We start from the raw sequence: 18,864 nt of genomic DNA, 5'->3' as shown, positions 1-18,864 counted from the left end.
AAATGAGCATAGCTCAAATGAGAGGATTATTGTCTTTCCACCAGTGAAAAAGGCTACTGAACAATTACAGCTTCCCCAGTTCAGTGAGCTATGGCTTGGGATGGCTGGCCACATCCTTTCGCCAATTCAGCAGCTCTAATTTCTGAAACGAACCTGAAAGTTTAAAAAGGGTTGAGGTCCAACAGCTGAAATGGAATGTGGTAGGTGATTAGCACATACTGCTGTCCTCCTCGCTCTTGGATAATAGAACTTTTGGCAGGAGTGTGCACATTTACCTTGTAAATTCTGGCAGGATTCCATTGTGTGTAACTGCACTTTATCCTCCTAAAATTTTCAATATCATTGCAACCCCGTAAGTTATTCTGTCTCATCCTAAAATAAATTATTGTAATTGTTATTAGGACGTGGCTGCATTTCAGCGGTAGATGAGTGGCAAGGGATCCATCAGGAGAGAGGCTGTTACGTAATGTGAAGTTATTTGGTTAGTCTCTGACTTTATTTTGTAATTGCAGTGCAGTTTTATTATTAACTGCTGGTAAAATCTCTTCCATGTGTGGACAGACACAACTGTGTCTTTTGGCCAGTTGGTAGAAATTTTATACAGTAGTGATGTAAATGTTTGGTGTTCTCTCTATAAAGATAAAAATATATACACACATAAAATTATACATATATATAAATAACAACTAAGGCAATCCATGTAGTTGAAGGAAAATACTCTGAAAAAAATAGTAATAATTAGCAGAATTTCAAAATGTGAAATAACGCCACCCCCCGTAAATTACAAGAAGCCTTTCTCTCAGCTTGCTTTCCCACACTGTCCATGATCTTTCCATCTGCACTGATTCTTCCTCATGTTTCATACACAAATGGTCTTGGGGTCTTCAGAACAGTCCTGGGTGTTGCTGCGCTGGCACGTATGTTATCGCAGAGGGCTGCGTTGCGGCGTGTGCCCACTTTAACAGAAAAGGTGACTTTACCTGAAGTTAGGTTTTTTGTTGAACCTCAAAACACTTCTTAGTGAGCTGTGGAATGGATTTAGCTTTGGGACTTTCAGACTCAGTAGGGAAGGTGCAGCTTTCTTTTGCAAGAAGGGTCTGGGGTTTTCTATAAAATAATTCTTTCATGTGTTAAAAATGAACTGCAAAAGCATTTAGCTGTCACAGTTTGACTTCAGGATTCTGTTTTCCTCCAGTAGATGTTGCCACCAGCAAGGGCAATAGAGGGAGCTGTATTTTGTGCATCCTCCTAATTGGACCCACAGGCTGCTAGGAGGAACACAGGACAGTGAAATCTAGGTTTATTAGGTGACAGGTTAGCTTAAAAGTGATGTATCTTTAGAATGGCAAGTGTGGCTTGTGATTTTTTTAATTATGAAACTGCATTTTTTTCTACTAATGTGACACCTATTTTTATCTTGCAAAGCTCTAGAGAAAATCTCAGAAATGTTTAGGATCCTTAGATATTGAAATACCTGGAGTAGGAACCTTCTGAAGGTTTCCTGTTGGCAGGTTTCAGGAGAGCTCGCTTTTAAATAACCATTGATACGCAGATGAAATCAGTTGGATTTCTGCTTTGGTGCTGGAGTCAGTCATTGGATTAATTTGTACCATTAAAGCTGTACTTTGTTTTGGCAGTTTCTCAGCTCCTCAAGTCAATAAGCAACACTTTACAGTTCTGGAGCTTCTCGGTGATGCTGAAATACTAACGAACCTGTTCACTCATGTCTCGTTGTGTAGATGGCCATCGCTGCTGAAGTACTATAGCCACACAGATGGTGTTAGCTGGCTTGAAGAATACAAAGCGCGGCACAACGCTGGTCTAGAAGCCCAGAGAATTGTAGCTTCGTTCTCCAAAAGGTTCTTTTCAGAACATGTAAGTCATATTCCCTCTATACGTGACACATCCTAGCTACTTGTTTAGTACTTTTTATTAGTTTCTTTCCTCTCTCTTCACATCTTTTCAACTCTGCAGTCAGAAAATGCGTATTGCCTCGCTGTGTGTGAAAATGCTAAATCAGCAGCCAAAAGGGGAGAGACCACTCAGAATCCAAAGATGCAAACTGCGTAGCCCAGAGCGCTCTGCATATCGCACTCGGCTGTTGCCACTGCAGCTTTAGAAGCTCTTTGCTCATGGCTGTGTGTTCAGACCTGGCTCTGGGAACTTCTGAAGGACCAATAGCTTGTTCACACATAGCACAGCTTATGAATTTGTCCCACCGCAGACCTTGTGCAAGGAGACGTTCTGTGAGTTGTCAGAAGTAGTTTGAAAACGGGACGAAGGTGCAGTAGGGTCACTGAGTTGGAAAGTAGGTGATTTGAGATCTTTACCCAACCATGACATCAAGATGCTTCTGCATTCCATGTGAAAAAGGTGAAAATGTAGTCTCTGAGAGAGACTTTTTTGCATGTGGAGTGACAGTTATTTCATTATCTGTCTGCTTAGTTGATGGCTGTGGGTTTTGGCTAGCTGTACAATTTGGGTCAACCTGAACTTCTGTGAAATGGTCAGAAATGCCACCTGTAACTGTGGCTGAATTAAAAGCCTCACACAGGAGCTGCTAAACAGCCACCACTCTGTCTCCTTTGTCAGTGTGTGGTGGTCCAGTAGAGAATTCCACTGTTGAGACCTGTGTTGAAATCCTCTTACCTGGTTTTAAGCACCTCAGTTTTCTCCCTGGAGAAGAGGGCTGTGGGGCCAGGAGGGCATTCAGAGATGCATCTCCCTTAGCTGTTCTCTTTGAACTGTCCCACTGCAGGAGATAGACACTTGGCCATGGAGAAATGTGTGTCAGGGCATTAACCGTGGGCAGAGACTCCTGGGTTCCTGCTTAATCACATATGGAAAGGTTACTGAGAGACCATTCAGCAGTACCCAAAGGCCTGATAGCGAGGATCATCTCCTGCGGGCTAGAAACTGCAGGCTGATTCCCTGCTCAGAACTGATGGGAAGAGCCCTTCATCCCCATTCCACTAGATCTGTGGAGTGCCTGCTAAGATACAATGCTTTTCCTTACTCTACTAGCTCAGGTCTTGTGCTGAAAACTTGAAAGCAAAAAGATTTCTTACAGTTCAGAGTTGTTTCCAAAAAATTATGTTCTGTCAACAGACTGGTAACTCTGGGTTAGCACAAGTTTTTAAGCATATGTTTGAGGCTGAAATGAAGGTTTCTGGTCCTTCATTCCTTTCCTCACAAGCAGTCTGGTACACTGAGGGGCATATGTAGAGGTTTAGTCAACCACAGGCACAAGCTGATTCCACCTTAAAATTACTTTCAACTTGGGCCCAGTCTGTGTCTGGTATGCTGGTGCTGGTCCGTACACCCACTGCAGGAGCCCTGACTGGTGCAGTCGCTCACGTTGCTGTAGGGTGTTACTGGGGCTCTCCGTGGTTCCCTGTAATAAGTCCATGGAGTGGAGGTGGAGTAATTGATGAGTACTAGTATTTTTAAGGTAATAGAAACATTTTTAAAAATGGAACCCAATTGGTTATGAGACTGTATGAAATTACATTCTTTTGGGAAGAATCTGTTGTGCTCTGCATCATTCTTTGTCTGGTTTGACAGGTCCCCTGTGATGGATTCAGTGACATCGAGACTCTCGGGTGCCCAAGTCATTTTTTTGAGGATGAGCTGATGTGTATCCTTAACATGGAAGGAAGGTAAGAACATGTGAGAGGGGTTAGAAATGGAAGGGGTTTTCCCCTTTCACCAGTTAAAGGAGAACAGTACTGTGGCGAATGCTTGCCCTCAGCTTCTGTCCTGGTGTCACTCCCCTAAAACGTGATCCCCAGGCTTACCAAGGCTGGGAAGCATTGCTGTGTGTTTAATTGCAGAACAAGTTTAATATTCCCAGAAGAAACCACGTAAACTGTTGTTACAAGAAGGAGGTCCTCTGCCATCGTGTTGCTGGTTTGTTGCTGTTTCCCTGACCGTTCATGACATCTCTCGGGACATGTTCCACGTACCCACTTCCCTGCCGTAGTTCCGGCTTAAGGAGTTCCCATCCTTGTCTTCCTTTTTTAGTTAAACTTGGATCAGTTTGCTGAACTGGTTTTCAGGATGAGGGCCACAGCGCTGGAGGGAAGTAGGAATTCTCAGTGTCATGAATCCCTGTATCATGAAACGACAGCTTGGGTTTTTTCTCTCCTCTCGCTGCTTTTCTTGGCTGTAGTAGGTTGGTATAATTTTTGTCCCCAAATAAGCAACTGAGATTAATTCAACCAGTGCAAAATTTGCAGTTCTGTAAATCACTCGGGTGAAATGCCAAGCAGGTAAATAAAACTTGTGGTTTGCATCTGCCTAGGTATTCTCATCACCATGGTTAACACTGGGCAAGAGGAGTAAGTCACTGCTTTGCTTGAAGGTTTTTCTGCTGGTAGCGTATAAACCACGCTGATTTTGCTGTGATACGAAGCAGTGATAGATTGCTCTTAATGGAGTCTAATAGCCTTGATTAAAGGGACTGTTAGAGCTTGAAAAAGCATATCTGGAATGGCAATCATCTCATTTTTGCTTTTTTCACATCCATTTTATTACCTTCTCTGTTTGAACTGGGACTAAACAGGTCTCATTTGACAACTGGTTAAAAAGCTTCTGAGCCTTTGCACAGGCCAAATGCCTCCCCATAATGCAGAATTGATGCTAATTACACCCTGATTAAGCTGTAGTCATTGCCATTCAGGAGTATTAGGCTAAATCATTTCCCTGGAAGATATCCCAGTAAAGCCGTTGTCTCTGTTGAGCATCCCAATTTATTGGAAGAGGATAAAGTGTTAGGAGGTTTGGTTGTTCTCCTGTCCAGCAGGATGGAGAAGCTGATTTGACCTGCAGTCTGGAGGAGAGGGAATGTAAGCAGGGGAAGAGGGTGGTTTTCTCTGAAGAAGGAGGCTTCTTTTAAACCCATGGTGAGGGCAGAGCCTGGGAATCAGTAATCCCTTTGGTTTTTTTTCTGGGGCCGGGGCTTTGTGCCACTCCTAACTGTTTGTTGTGAAGGTGCTCAGTGAGGCTGTGGGTAACCCATTGCTGAAGGCTGGGGCTTGCTTAGACACCGGTGATCGGGATGCCGCTGGGTTGGTCTGCCCCGTTTCAGGTGAACTCTTCACAGCTCGCCGCGATAGTCGCCAGCTCTACTGCTGCTTCTCGGGCACTCTGCCTTCGCTGGTCAGTTCAGAAAGTGAAGGGGCTTTACCATAGATGCTGTGAGGTTTTGGATTGTGTGATCTACAGGCCAACTGTTGATCTGTTCCTGCCTTTTGAGAGCAGCAGAGATGTTTTTCCTCTAGGGATTGTGTTTTTCTTCTGAATACTGTTGTACCCACATTCATGTCCCTCATCAATTGCTTTTTGATGGTGAGAGTACTTTAACATTGATTCTAGAGGGATCCATTCAGACTGAAGGTAATCTTTTGTTCAGAAAACATAAGATTTTAATGAGATATTCCTGATCTGCTGTAATTAGGATGTGTTGTTTTCCATGATACTGTATCTTCTCAAAAATACTGATTTGTGATTGGATAAAAATCATCTCTCACAGCAGCAATGTCTTGCATGTTTTATATGGTGCTGATACGAATCTCCCCTTAACCCTTTTGGTTGCCTCTTGGTGACGCTGGTATTGTCAGTCTTGTTTAGAAAAGCAATTGTCTGAATTGTAAATCCGTATTCACTGGAAAAGTTTGCCCTTAAAGTGCTTGTTTAGGACAATACTACTTTTTGTATTCTGATATGCAGGAAAGGTCTCACCTGGAAGTACTATGCAAAGAAAATTCTCTACTTCCTACGGCAACAGAATATATTAAAAAATCTGAAGGAGTATCTTCAACGCCCGACCGATCAGCAGTCGTTTTTGGAGGGTAAGTCTTTGGCAGAAATCCCACGTAGGGCACCTAATGACAGCTTTCCATCCTTGTTGTTTTACTTGGGAAGAGCCTTCCTTGCTTGTATTTCAACTAGCCCTTTGGCAATGACTCAGAATAGACTTTTGGTGTACCCAAAATCCTCAAAACCTTGCAGCAGTTGCACGATGCTGCGTCAGAATGTCAGGATTGCATCAGCTTCTGTCAGTGCTGAATGTGTGAATAATTGCCCGTGGACAGATGAGCTGAAAAACAGTGGAGAAGATGTTAAAACACCTGCATTTGAATCTTGAACAGTATATTGAGGAAATCGGCACTAGCTCAGCACCTAACTAGGTGACGCTGCAGAAGCACTCTAGCTGTGGCCCGTGGGCTGAGTACGGCCTAACTGACCAATGGTGGGATTTTGTGTCAGCTCCCTACTGTCTCCTTTCCCAAGAGCTTCTCAGATAAGGGCAAGGAGGAAGCTGCAGGCAGGGGGAATTTTTGCAGCTTATAGCCTGTGTGCTCTGGCTTCTCTCAAGAGCTGTCTGACTGCTCGACCGTTGAAGCTGTGCAGCATAGAGCTGGGTAATGGGTGGGAGTCCAGTCACGTGGTGGGAAGGCACATGCACCTGACATGAGGAAATAAAAGGCTTTTCTGCAAGTCATGCCCTCAGTCTGGTAAATTGTTCTCTGCTTCAGTTCTCCTATGGAGAAGATGGGGTTCTGAAGGGGCTGATACCTGCCAGTGTCCGTAGAGGGGTCCCTTATGCTTGATTTATACCTCAAAAACATCATAGGAAAGAGTCTCTAACACCAAAGCTGGTTCTTGCTAGTGACAGTAGACTCTGAAGAAGGGACTGTGTTAGGGCAAGAAGCCAAAAGGTGCTTTTTGTGGAAACAACCAGGACAGTTAATTACGTGACTTAGGTGTGGGAGCCAAAAATACATGCCTTTCTCTGCCGTGGAGGTATTACTGAGGCACCAGCAGGTAGACTTTTGTGAAACTTCACGTGGGGAACACGGGAAGCTGGAGGGAAAGAAGATGTGGCTTGGGGCCCTGCTAAAATCCTTGAATACAGGCCTGTCATGGAGGTGCTAATGAAGCAGTGTAGGAAGCCGTAAGAGGTATGATCCACGCAAAATTCTTGCAGGTGAAGACAGTTGATTCCAAAGGTTAAACAATATGTAGGGTTTGGGAAGAGCAGTGGTGGACAAGGAGAAGATTCTGAGAAGGGCTATTTATTTCCTGCAGAAGTTTGACAGAAGAGGCTTGGGCAGAAGGAGAATGAAAATCTGTTCTGTTACAGTGGGGTTCTGACATGAAGATGGAGAGCAGGCGTGGAAGAGAAAGATGAATGTAGCAGAAGAGGGAACGATGAGCAAGAATGATAGCTGTGGAGGGTATGGCAGGAAGAAATCAGAACTGAAGCAGAAGTGAAGTTGAGATTGTTTCAGGCTCTGAATAAAAAACTTTGGAAGTTGGGAGGATGCCAGGAGATGCAGCGTGGCTGGAGAGCTGGCTGGTTAAGCCTGGTCTAGTAGCATACCTGCTCAGTGTGCAAATGCGTCGCTTTCCCTTTCAGGGTAGCGGAGAGGGAAATGCTGAGTCTAATTGGCATTTATCATGTCAGCTTGTTCTTTGCATTTTATTTGATGAATCCAGTGTATGCCTACAGATTTTTAAAAGGAGAGCTTTTGTGTTCTGCTGCATGCCTGGAATTTAGATAAAACTAAGCAAGGAAAAAACTGAAGTCCTGTTTCTTATATAGTTGGTTTTTTCCAGGCGCTGTTTTAATCGACCAGTACTGTAACCCACTGTCAGACATCTGCTTAAACAGCGTCCAGGCCCAGGTGGATGATATCACGGATAAGGTGCGCAAAGTCCTGCGGACGAAAAATCCGAGGCACCCCAGCTTGGCTTCCAAGGCAGGTACTGTACAGAGATGCGTGCCTTACTGCCAAGCGTTTCTGCAAGGCTCGATACGGGCAGGCAAGGTGAAACAGCGGTGGGATCGTTGCAGTTTCACAGCTGTTCTTCATCCCCGGCAAGCCTATTCTGACGTTTGCCTAAACCATCATTGGGGAAACAACCGTTGGTTTAGTCATAGGAACTCTAGCCCGGGGTTGTCTGTCCATCTGATGCTGTTTAAACAAACAGGATTGGGAGGGGAATTCTTCTTTTTTCTTTTTCCCATTTGTCCCTGAAGTCTTAAGTCATCTTGCTGTGTGTAGCAGAGCTGTGGGACAGGGTATCGTCCTCTTTTCCTCGGCAAGTCTCGGAAAGTCAGCAGCAGTGGAAGAGACATGTGCTTAAGCATCTCCAGAGGCCAGGCAGCATCTTGCTCCTTGGTTTTCATAAGCACTGTCTAATGTTTGCTGCCTTTCAAAGAGAGGGTGAGCGGTCTGCCTGTGTCTGTGTACCTGGAGTGGCCACGCTGGAACTCTCAAGCAGTGAAAGCACACTGGGCAGTGTGACACATCCAGCTGCAGGGCTGTGCTGGCACAGGCTGGGTAGGATCCAGTCCTCCGGCTGTGGAATGAAGCGGGGCATCAGTACTGCATGATTGAGGTGCAGGGCAGTGCACTGAGCGAGGCCACCCTGTGAGTGGAGCGCTAGGGCACTGCCATCATCTGCTCCAGCCAGTCTCTTGACTGAATTTGAGATGAATCCCTTGTGTTCTTAGTCCATATGAAGAATTTTGGTATAAGGTTCATTGCATGAAGATTAAATACACTTGTTTTCTCAGTCTTTATTTCATTGCTTGTGTTTTTAGGAGAGATCCTGATTTCAGAAGTGGAGCTTCAGCGGCAGGTACTTGATGCTATGAATTGTGTCCTGTATGAGCAGTTAAAATACAAAGGAAATGAGCTGGATTACTATAACTCCCTGAATTCATACATTCACCAGGTAGGTGTATGTTAGACAAAAACTAGGAGGCTGCAAAGCTTGAGAACATTTTATTTGTGGTGTTTCTTTGTCCAAAGGTAGTCAGACAGATCATTTCTCTGAAGAACAACTTGCTGTAAAGTCCATGTGATGTCACCTTTTAGTGCATATTCTGTCAGGTTGCTGTATTTTCATTTGTGAAACCAAACCTTGGGGGGTTTGTGTTTTTTCTTAATATCCCTCATGTTTTTATCACATTCTTATCCCCCAGGTTTTGATCCGCAGGACAGGAATTCCCATCAGTTTGTCCGTGCTTTATTTAACAATTGCCAGGCAGCTCGGAGTCAAACTTGAACCTGTCAACTTCCCCAGCCATTTTCTGCTGCGATGGTGTCAGGGAAAAGAAGGGTGAGTGATCTGCTGAATTTCGAAGCTGTGTCTGCAGTAATAAAAGCCAGAAAGCATTTACAGCTCCAGGCCTATACCAGAATCTTATTTTCCATCCATAATTGCAACCTGTATGGAGGAAAAGATCGAATCGCTAAAGGAGTTCTGCCATAGTTCAGCTCTGCTGTTGATGGATAGCAGTAGATTTCCTGAGAGTGAAATAATGGTAAAGCTGAGGTAATATTTCTCTTATTTAAGAAAATTATGAAAAACTGAAGAAAAGAGGTGCTGTTTCACGAAACCTAACAGTTGCTAGAGACCACTGCTGTTGCTCTGTGTAGTCATTTAATTCTCTGAGTCAGTGCAGGATACATCTTTGACCAGATCGTGGTCAATTTACCGAAATCTGTATTTGGTGAATGACGTCAGCTGTCCAGTTCAGAGCCATGGTTTTGTCTTCTGGCACTACGCTTCAGATGGCTCTGTTACGCTTTCCAGTGCGGTGTCGTAACAGAGTCTGGTCATAGATACAGCAAATCGAAAATATCCAAAGGAAAGAACTGGCATGGTGGAGTGAAAATGTCCCCTTAGTTTCTCTGTCTTTCCCCGTACATTATCTGAAGAAGAAGCCACGAGGGGAGAGAGGTAATCTTTTTTTAGGAGCGAGCTGAGGTATGAATGACACTTCTTTTAAAAACAAGCTTAGAAGGGCTGGAGGAAGAACAGAAATAGGTAATCTTGCTTCATCACGAGACCCGTCATCCCAATTTAGTTTCCTTGTTGTTTCATTAGGAGCACAGATATTTTTGACTACACCTACATTGACGCCTTTGGGAAGGGGAAGCAGCTGACAGTGAAGGAGTGCGAGTACCTTATTGGCCACCATGTGACAGAGGAGTTCTATGGCGTGGTGACTTCGAAAGAGGTCTTGCAGCGTATGGTGGGAAACCTCTTAAACCTTGGCAAGCGGTGAGTGATCATCTGGCCTGGACAGCCTGTGGGAGAAAGGGCCCAGGGTATACTGTCTGTATATCTGATACTGCTTCTTTGCAGTATTTGGGTGCTTTAAAGGTGTCAGTCACCCCAGGGGATCTTGAAAATTCTGTATGTCATGTGGCATTGGCTAGTTGCTTTTAGTCACCTGCACCAGTATTGTGTGGAAACAATAATATTTAGTAAAAATAGTTCCCCTCAGGAAAATTGAGAGATCTTTTTTGTTCCTTTGTGAAAAGCTGAGAGCAACCATCCGCTGTTCCCTTAGGAGCAGAGACCTTCATTGTGGTCTGGCAAGCACAACCCACGTGCTCAAATGAGCAGTTTCAGTGGTACTGTTGGTCTGTAGAAAATCTGGGTTTATTGTCAGATGCCCCTGGTAATCACTTTCCCAAGTAGCCGTAGACAGAAATCACGGAGTGAATCACTTTAGCGGTAATTAAGCCAGGGGAACAAAAGGAAATGGCTTGGATAGTGAATTAATTCTCTTATGTAGGATTATTTGACCAAGTAAAATACTGGTGGCATGGGAGGGGAGAGTCCAGTCATCAGTGGTGTAGTGTTTCTCCTTCTGAGCAGGCTGTTGGATGTGATGGATGGCAGTCAGTGATGGAGTCACTCTTACTGAACGAGCATGTACCTGTAGCTTCATTTTTGGTGATTGACCCTCCACACTGGACTACAGGGGATGGGGGTTGAAGAGCTAGCCTTACAATTGAGTTTCTTTTTTGCTGGCAGAGAAAGCACTGATCAGTCTTACCAACTCTTGAGAGACTCCTTGGATCTGTACCTGGCCATGTATCCGGACAACGTGCAGCATCTAATGCTCCAGGCTAGGTTATACTTCCACCTGGGAATCTGGCCAGAAAAGGTACCTCTCCACTCGGTCGTATGTTTGCTGATGGACTAAGCACTGTTAACACTAGTCTGTTGATTGATGGACCACGTCAGCTTGCATTGCAGTCTGCCACAAGTTGTTCCCGTAACAAACGTGATTGAAGGAGTTATCACATTTCAGGGAATCAATTTTTACTGGATGAAGCAGGGAGAGGAGGATGACGCTTGCTTGCTTGCCCTCGGGGAGACTTGTGAGCAGCCTTGAGTCTCAGTCAGAGCTTGGGTTACGGCCTAGGTCTGACAGCTTAACTTGCCACCAGAACTGTGGACTTGCAGCTGTAAGTTGTAAGAACATTCTGTATGGTTTGGGGTGGTGGTTGTAAAACTCTTGCTGGACTCATGTAAAAGGAGCAATTACCGGAGAACTTGTAGGAAGTTACATTTTATAAATACAACCAAAGCTGTTCTCTGAAACCTTAGCCACACAATCAGAGGCTCTTGTGAAAAAGCAGCATAATATTCCCGTCCGTGGGGTTCTTTTTAGTATCACCTTTAGCGTAGCAACTTGACTCCCGCTGTCTTGTGAATATGGGAAAGAAGGTGCCGAGAACAAGTCATCTTAAGTTGTCTGGATCATCCGTGTCGTTCAGTGAATCAGGAGAAGGCACAGGGATGAAGCATCAAATTCAGAGGTGTGTCCCTACAGCAGAGAGGTGCTCCCTAGTCAGAATGTCCTGGGGTGCCTCAGTGAAGCTCGTGCACCTGAGCAGTCGATTCCTGTTCCATTTCCAAATGGGAGATTTGGGTGAGGGGGACAGGCAGCTGAGCAGACACCAGAGCTCTTCCCACCAAATGGCCTGAAGCGTGGGGCTGCTGGAGAAGCTGACGTCCTTTCGAAGGACACGCTGGGCTAGGCTTGCCGTTCCTTTCTTAGGGCAGCAGGTATTAGGGTCACCACAGAAACAGCATGAACAGAAACCAGGGGGAGACTCACTGAGCTGAAATGGCAACGGTACATAAATAGTGGCCAGCTGGGTCAAACACTGGAAGATGATCCTCCCGCAGCAGTGTGTTTGTAAAGCACCGAGGCTTTATGTACTTGCGTTCTGCTGCCCCTCAGAACACATAATACAACCCCGTGTAGTTTCTCTGCACCACGTTGCCAGATGTAACGAAAATGTGTGGATGTGGATTTTCAGCACTGCATCCTCGTGTGCCTCGGGTTGTTCCAGGCTGTCGGGCAGGGTGGTGGCTAGCCAGAGCGAGCACTCTGTCTCACAGAACAGGAGATACTGGAGTTAAGAGAGGTCTGCTGGATTCACAGAAAGTGGTACAAAATCTTAACAGTCAGACAGAGCTACACACAATGTTGTCCTAAATGTCTGCAAATAACAGTAAATGAAATGGCCAAGAATCCCTGGCAGCTGTGGTCACTGTGCTAGGCCTTCCCCTTTCTGTAGGATTTTTCAGGATTTTCACATCCTTCTTAAGACACCATCCAGGAAACTAAGGTGGCCAAGAAGCCTGAGCTGTGTTTCCTCTTCTCATACCTAATTACTCACCTGTTCTTTTTCTGATTTTTCTTTCTTCACCTCTTGGCCGATGTTTGTGCTCAATAGCCTGAGATTTCTCTACCTCTTCTGCTGCTGCTCTGAACTTAGAGTGACCAAAACTTCCAGCGTGTGATCAAGGAGAGAATCATAGAACGGTTTGGGTTGGAAGGGACCTTAAAGCTCACCCAGTCCCACCCCCTGCCATGGGCAGGGACACCTTCCACTAGACCAGGTTGCTCCAAGCCTCATCCAGCCTGGCCTTGGACACTTCCAGGGATGGGGCATCCACAGCTTCTCTGGGCAACCTGTCCCAGTGCCTCACCACTCTCTCTGGGAAGAACTTCTTCCTGATATCTAATCTAAACCTCCCCACTTTCAATTTAAACCCGTTACCCCTTGTCCTGTCACTACAGACCCTTGTAAAAAGTCCCCCCCAGCTTCCTTGTAGCCCCTTCAGGTACTGGAATCCTTTTGCCAGGTGCTAGAGAGTGTCAGATTTTGGAACTGTGTCAGCACTTGAGGTGTTTGATGTTGGGATGGATGTAGCTGCCTTTTCCCAACCTGTTTAGACAACAGTTTTGTTAAGAGCAAGATCTAAAAAAAAAAAAAAAAAGTAAAACTGGCATTGCCTGCCTCTAACAAACTTGGCAGCAGGTGCTCTGATGGTGTGCCAGAGGGTGTGGGTAGGCTGGAATTCTGGATCTACCGGGTTTGCTGCTTTGAGAGCAATTTTAGTTGTCTTTGGTCACCCTGAGACAAGCAGGTTCTCTCTCTTGTTCACTCTTACACGGTACAGCATCAGGGGTTATTTGCGTTTCCTTCTGTGCTGCCCTGTTTCTCCTCTACCAGGCTCCCACAGACATGCTGAGGAACTCTCTGAAACTGTTAGTTCTGTTAGTTGTTCTCGAGGACAGCAGAAGTCATCTGGAATCGTGCCACAGCAGCAGTTTGGGAGACAAGCAACAGTATTCTCTTAATGTTTCGGAAACCTTGAGACGGGCTCTTCGATGCCCTGTCGTCGCACGGTGTGACACAATGAGCTTGTATGACTTCGTTTTAAGGAATTACTGTGCTCAGCAGTGCCTTCCTTGGAAGTAGGGAGTTTCACAGGTAGAAAAGGAGAGGTCTGTGTGCAATTTCTGCAGGCTGAGCAAGCGTGAAGAACTCCTTGGGAGCATGTAGCTAGAGCAAAGGTTCTCAGTCCTGCGTGGAAAGCTGGTTGTGCCGGACCTTTGGCCTGGGGGCTTAGACCCAGCTAACTTGAACTTGCCTGTATGTATTTGTAAGTGTTGGACTGCTGTGGAGACTTCTTCTGATCCTCTCTTTTTGGTTTGGTTGCTGAAGGTTCTGGACATCTTGCAGCATATTCAGGCTTTGGACCCATCCCAGCATGGGGCTGTCGGGTACTTAGTTCAACACACCCTGGAGCACATTGAGCGCCGGAAGGAGGAGGTGGGACCTGAGGTGAAGCACCGTTCGGATGAGAAGCACAAAGAGGTCTGCTTTTCCATCGGGCTGATTATGAAACACAAGAGGTGAGCTGTCCAAAACCTGCCCCACGGTAGCAGGCTGTACTGAAACAATGAGCGTAGAAGTGTTTGTTCTGACAGGAATGAGACGTGGGTTTATCTGCCAAGGAGGGACCAGGGATGGAAAATGCCAGGCACGTGTATCTGTGCCACGTACCTCATAGAAAAGTGGGAGCGGCTCTTTCGGTGCTTTGAGGGAGTGAGTGTATTCACTGCTCTTTGCTTGCAGAGAGAAGTTGGTGAGGTGACTTGTCTGTCATCATGTATCACACAGGTAAAATTTCCACAGCCCAAAGCTCTCGAAGAAACCTCAGTATCAGTTAATGAGGGACTGTGGAACAGAATTGACCTCAAAAGAGATCATAAGATTCCCGAGACAGCTGTGGATCTTTCCCTGGGCTGTTCTTGCCCCTCTCCCTGCATGGCCCAGGGGCTGTGTGTTCCCGTCTGTAGCGACATGCCAGTGTTGTGGTGCTGTGGCCGCTCCTCTGGCTCAGCAGGACGCCTGGAGCGTGTTGTAAGGGCGTCAGTGGTGACAGTTGTAATACCTCACAGTTAATCACTTGGGTGTGCTGAAAAGAGTGATTCTGGGAGTTCAGTGTTGGGATGACCGCGCCTGTGCGATGGGCACAGAAGAAATGGCACAACACAGTAGGATGGTTGATTCTCTCCCTGTTTCTTGTTTCCTGTTCTGCCTGTTGCTGACTTCCAGTCTCTTTCCCATTCTCTTTACTTGCTCACATTTGGTTTTCCTTTGTCCTCAGCTGTTTGTTCCCATCTGTTTACCCAGTCCCTCTTAGTAATTTCCCCCCAGCATCAACATACACATGCGTACACACAGTTTCTGAACTGATTGGGTTTTTTCCCCCCTCTTGTTCCTCTCCTCCTTGTGCCAACTTGCAGGAGTTTCCTGCCTTCTTTGTGCTATACTGGTCTTGAGGAAAAAGAGCTGGCTCTGGAGTTTTCATAGTCCTTGTAGTGCAATTTTTTTAATTAGGTATGGCTATAACTGCGTGATTTACGGCTGGGATCCCGCCTGCATGATGGGGCACGAATGGATCCGGAATATGAACGTCCACAGCCTACCACATGGCCCCCACCAGCCTTTCTACAACGTGCTGGTGGAAGATGGCTCCTGCAGATACGCTGCGCAAGGTGAGCAGGGGTCTCCTGTGTTTACTGTCAGCGTTAGGAGAAAGGGGTGCGTACGCGATAACTCTTTCAAATATGGAACATAAACTGTTAGTTAAGGCTGAGGTAGGAAGATGAATTCATGGCCTGTGTGTTTCTTCCCCATGACATCAGTACTGCAAGGAATGAACGTCAAGGACCACTCTGGTGTAATCTCCTGTTGCCTTAGAAATGTGTTTTGAACAAGATTGTTTTTATGGTGTAAACCACGATTGCTGCTTTTAAGAGATAATTCAGCTTTTGCTGAAGTCTGAACTTATGTCAGCAGCTCTCGTCCTTTGAAATTAGAGCTGTGCTTTGGGCAGGACCTCAAAACCGGATCTAGTTGAGTGCACGCAAACTTTGCTTGTCAGGGCATGGTTCTGAGATGCTGCCATCGGGAGACAGTATGTGCCAAGATTCCAGAGAACACGGGTGACGTGGCCTTTCGTGCCACCTCTGACACGAGCGGCACAACAGTGTCTCTGTACAAGTGCGAAGGGTGGAGAAATCTCCGTTGTCTTTTCTTTAAGCAACATGCCATAAGAAGGGAAATTCTTCTCTGATGGTCAGGGTTTGAGGTTAGGATACGGGAAGAGGTGTCGGACTGAGGATCAAATGAAAAATACATCTGTAGCTCTGTATATTTGACACTCCTACCTTCATAGGTTTAAGGTGCAGGTGTTTCTCACAGTCCTGGAAGTTACTTTCTATTCAGTAGTCCAAAAAGATGAAGCAGGGACTGGGAATATTGTGGCTCAGCCTTACAGCTCATACTGGACAGTACTTGGCCTCTCAGAGTCTTCAAAAACCCAGAAATTCTTGTTTTGATATTGGGTTGATATTACAATGTGCATCTCAGTGAAAACTAATCAGATAATTGTCCTCGGTGCTTCTGGGGCTGAGTCATCTCTTTTGTCTAATTGTTTATAAACAAGTGTAACCCTGGCTGGCTCCAGAGCAGGCTGTATTTCAGCCAAGCTGTAGGTTGATGCTGTCATCTCTGTGGCATCCAACTCCTTTGATACTGCAGGGGGAAAGTGAAGGGTTTGTCCGTGCTGAAATCTTGCTGCCTGACTCTCCCTCTAAAGTACCTCCTCAGACCATTTGGGAAGGGACTGCTTCATAACTTACCGACCTCGCCTTGAGGAGGGGATGATAGTCTTTTACTGAAAGGATCTTTAACAGATCTGCAAACAAGAGTTTTGTCTGACCAGCTCAGAATTATCACCGAGCTTCTTAGAGGCAGTTATACCTCAGTTTGTCCCTCCCGTGAGTTTGTAGGTGGAGCTATAGCTAATTCCAAAACACCTGTTCTGCACAGGGAGCTTGGCATCGACCTGTCCACTCTTGTCTTTTCGTTTGCTGTGTAGCAGCACAGGCCAGGTATCTGTGGCTCAGAACTGCTCGTCAGCACATTTCTCAGGCTCCCCCCCTAGTGCCGAATTCGCTTGTCTCGGTCTCTTCCCCTGCCAGCTTCCGCTGCGTCACTGAACAGTAGGCAGCTCACCGCTCAGCCGTGCTTCTGCGGAGCGTGTTGGGGTGTAAATTGTTTTCTGCAGTGGTGCAGCACAGAAAAAGGTGCTTTGCAAGGCCGTAGGACTGCAGCAGCCCACTGAGGTGCAGAAGGCTCTCGTGCTTCTGGCTGCACGCACCGATACACAGTTCCTTCCACGGGCCTGTAGCGAACCGAATCGTTTCAGAGACGTGAGTTCCTCCTGGATGATGTTTCCTGCATCCCATCTTGTTCCCACGCTGCCTTGCAGATAATTCAGACTTTGGGACTTAGGCAGCTTTTGTTTCTACCCGTGTATCTGGCACCGTGCTGGAAAACCTGCCGTTGCTTGGGGACTGCTGCAGGGCACCTGCGCACGTCATCCGCTGCCGGGCTGCCTCCCAGTCACGCCGCTTCACGCAAATACTGCAGGAGCAGCAGGGCCCTCTGCTCGGGTCACCTCTGCGTTTTAACGCCACGCTTCCGTGGCGTTTGACGGTCGTGCTTAATCAGGTTATCCTCCAGTACAGGGGAGGAAATAGGCTGCTCTGGGAAAGGGTCAAAATGCTCTTCTGAGGGACTTTCTCTTAACTTTGGGAAGTTTGGATTTAGAAAAGGTAATTTGGCTGTGTGAGGCACACTTGAAAACCAGGCTGGTGACTCAGAGCAAGAGAGCACTCGGCTCCTCTGCCCACACCACCTTGTGCAGTCGGCCATCGGAGCGTTTGAGAAGGATCTCTCCTGGAAGCTGATCTCCCCTGGGACTGAGGGCTTGGAGCTCAGTGCCGCAGCTTCTCCCTGCACTTACAGCCAAGACCTGTGACCGGCAGAGCGGGAGCAGGTCCCCGTCCTGGTACTCCAGCCTACTGCCAGACAGGGTGGTCTCAGGCAGGAAACGGTTTTCATGCTGCTGGGAAATGGGGTCAGCATCACCTGGGAGATGAGGCTGTGTGAGCAGTCGTAGTGCCGTGCTCTGGGCATATTTCTCTGGATTAGGCTTTTTTTACCTTAAAGCATCAGGACTTGGTGTTTGTAGAGACAGAAACAAGACTTGAGAGAGGCGCAGGTTTTATTGCCTTGTAGCAGGCCATTTCATGTGGTGATAACTGCTTCCTTCCTTTCCTAACAGAGAACCTGGAATATAACTCTGAGCCTCGGGAGATCCCTCACCCTGACATCGGACGCTATTTTTCAGAGTTTACCGGCATTCACTACCTAGCAAATACTGAGCTAGAAATCCGCTACCCAGAGGATTTGGAGCTCACGCGTGCCGCGGTTCAGAAGATCTATGGTTCAGGCAAGGAGTGAGTGCAGAAGGCATCGTGAGGACAGAAGCAGCTGGACTGTAGCTTTACCCTCTTTGCAAAACTTGCGTGGAAGGCAAGTGTGGAAACAATCCTTTGGCTTAATGCATTGAAAACTGCATTGAACTTTGTAACTGGTGCTATAGCATCTTTCCGTTGCCTGCCTGCCCGTTCTGGCCCAAAGGCACAGGGACACGTTGGTAGTTGAGGCCAAGCGTAAGGATCTTGCAGGAACAGTCGTGCTAGGAAGCGCGTTATCCTTGGGATTTGCGCATACTACTCGTTCTGTGGTTGTCTTGCCTAGATAGAAGGTCGATGCAGAAGATCCTGGTGTGGACTATGGAAGAATTCCCTCTTCCAGGGAAGGAAGTTTCTTGTCCTTGTAGTGCTGTGGGTTTATTGTTTGGTTGGGCTGGGTTTTTTTAATGTATATTTCATGCAGGTGATAGTTTTTAGTCTCTTACGTTTCACTGTTGTCTTCTGCAGTCTGAATTTTGGGTCAGCTTTTGCTTCACCTCCGTAGTCTGTTCGCAGAGCTGCCGTTCCGGTTCTGAACACCCTTACGGGCCTGGGCCCAGCGGCACAACGAGAAGCAGCTGGGCTTCTGGGGGCGGCGAGCGCAGTGGTTACGCTGAGGTCTCTCGGCCACCTCACCGATGATACGCTCTCCTGGTGCAGAAGATGAGCTTCTGGCCCTTTTCCATGCCTGCTGAGCACACTCAGTCCATGTTCTTACCTTGGTTCTCCGTCCGTTCATCGTCTGTTCGTGTCCAAGGCAGGACCTGCGGCACAGCCCTGAGCGCTCCCAGGAGGATTTTGAACCTGGTGGCACTGTTTCATGGAATTTGGAGGCCAGTGCCAGGAGGACT

General features: G+C 46.7%; 1 protein-coding gene across 1 annotated transcript; it reads left to right on the top strand.

Annotated features, from left to right (window-relative positions):
- Positions 1–212: 212 nt before the first annotated feature.
- FBXO21 (F-box protein 21) lies at positions 213–18,136 on the top strand (the record flags this gene model as incomplete). Its single annotated transcript, XM_010152575.1, is given in 13 exon segments — positions 213–281; positions 283–305; positions 1,740–1,875; positions 3,565–3,659; positions 5,731–5,852; positions 7,624–7,770; positions 8,615–8,748; positions 8,999–9,135; positions 9,907–10,083; positions 10,846–10,978; positions 13,842–14,032; positions 15,024–15,181; positions 17,821–18,136. Coding segments are annotated over 13 exon segments (1,701 nt in total), but the record flags the coding sequence as incomplete, so codon positions are not given.
- Positions 18,137–18,864: the final 728 nt, after the last annotated feature.

Source organism: Eurypyga helias, unplaced genomic scaffold, assembly GCF_000690775.1.
Source record: "Eurypyga helias isolate BGI_N326 unplaced genomic scaffold, ASM69077v1 scaffold2615, whole genome shotgun sequence".
NCBI classification, from domain to species: domain Eukaryota; kingdom Metazoa; phylum Chordata; class Aves; order Eurypygiformes; family Eurypygidae; genus Eurypyga; species Eurypyga helias.
This window is presented reverse-complemented; position numbering and strand designations above follow the sequence as displayed.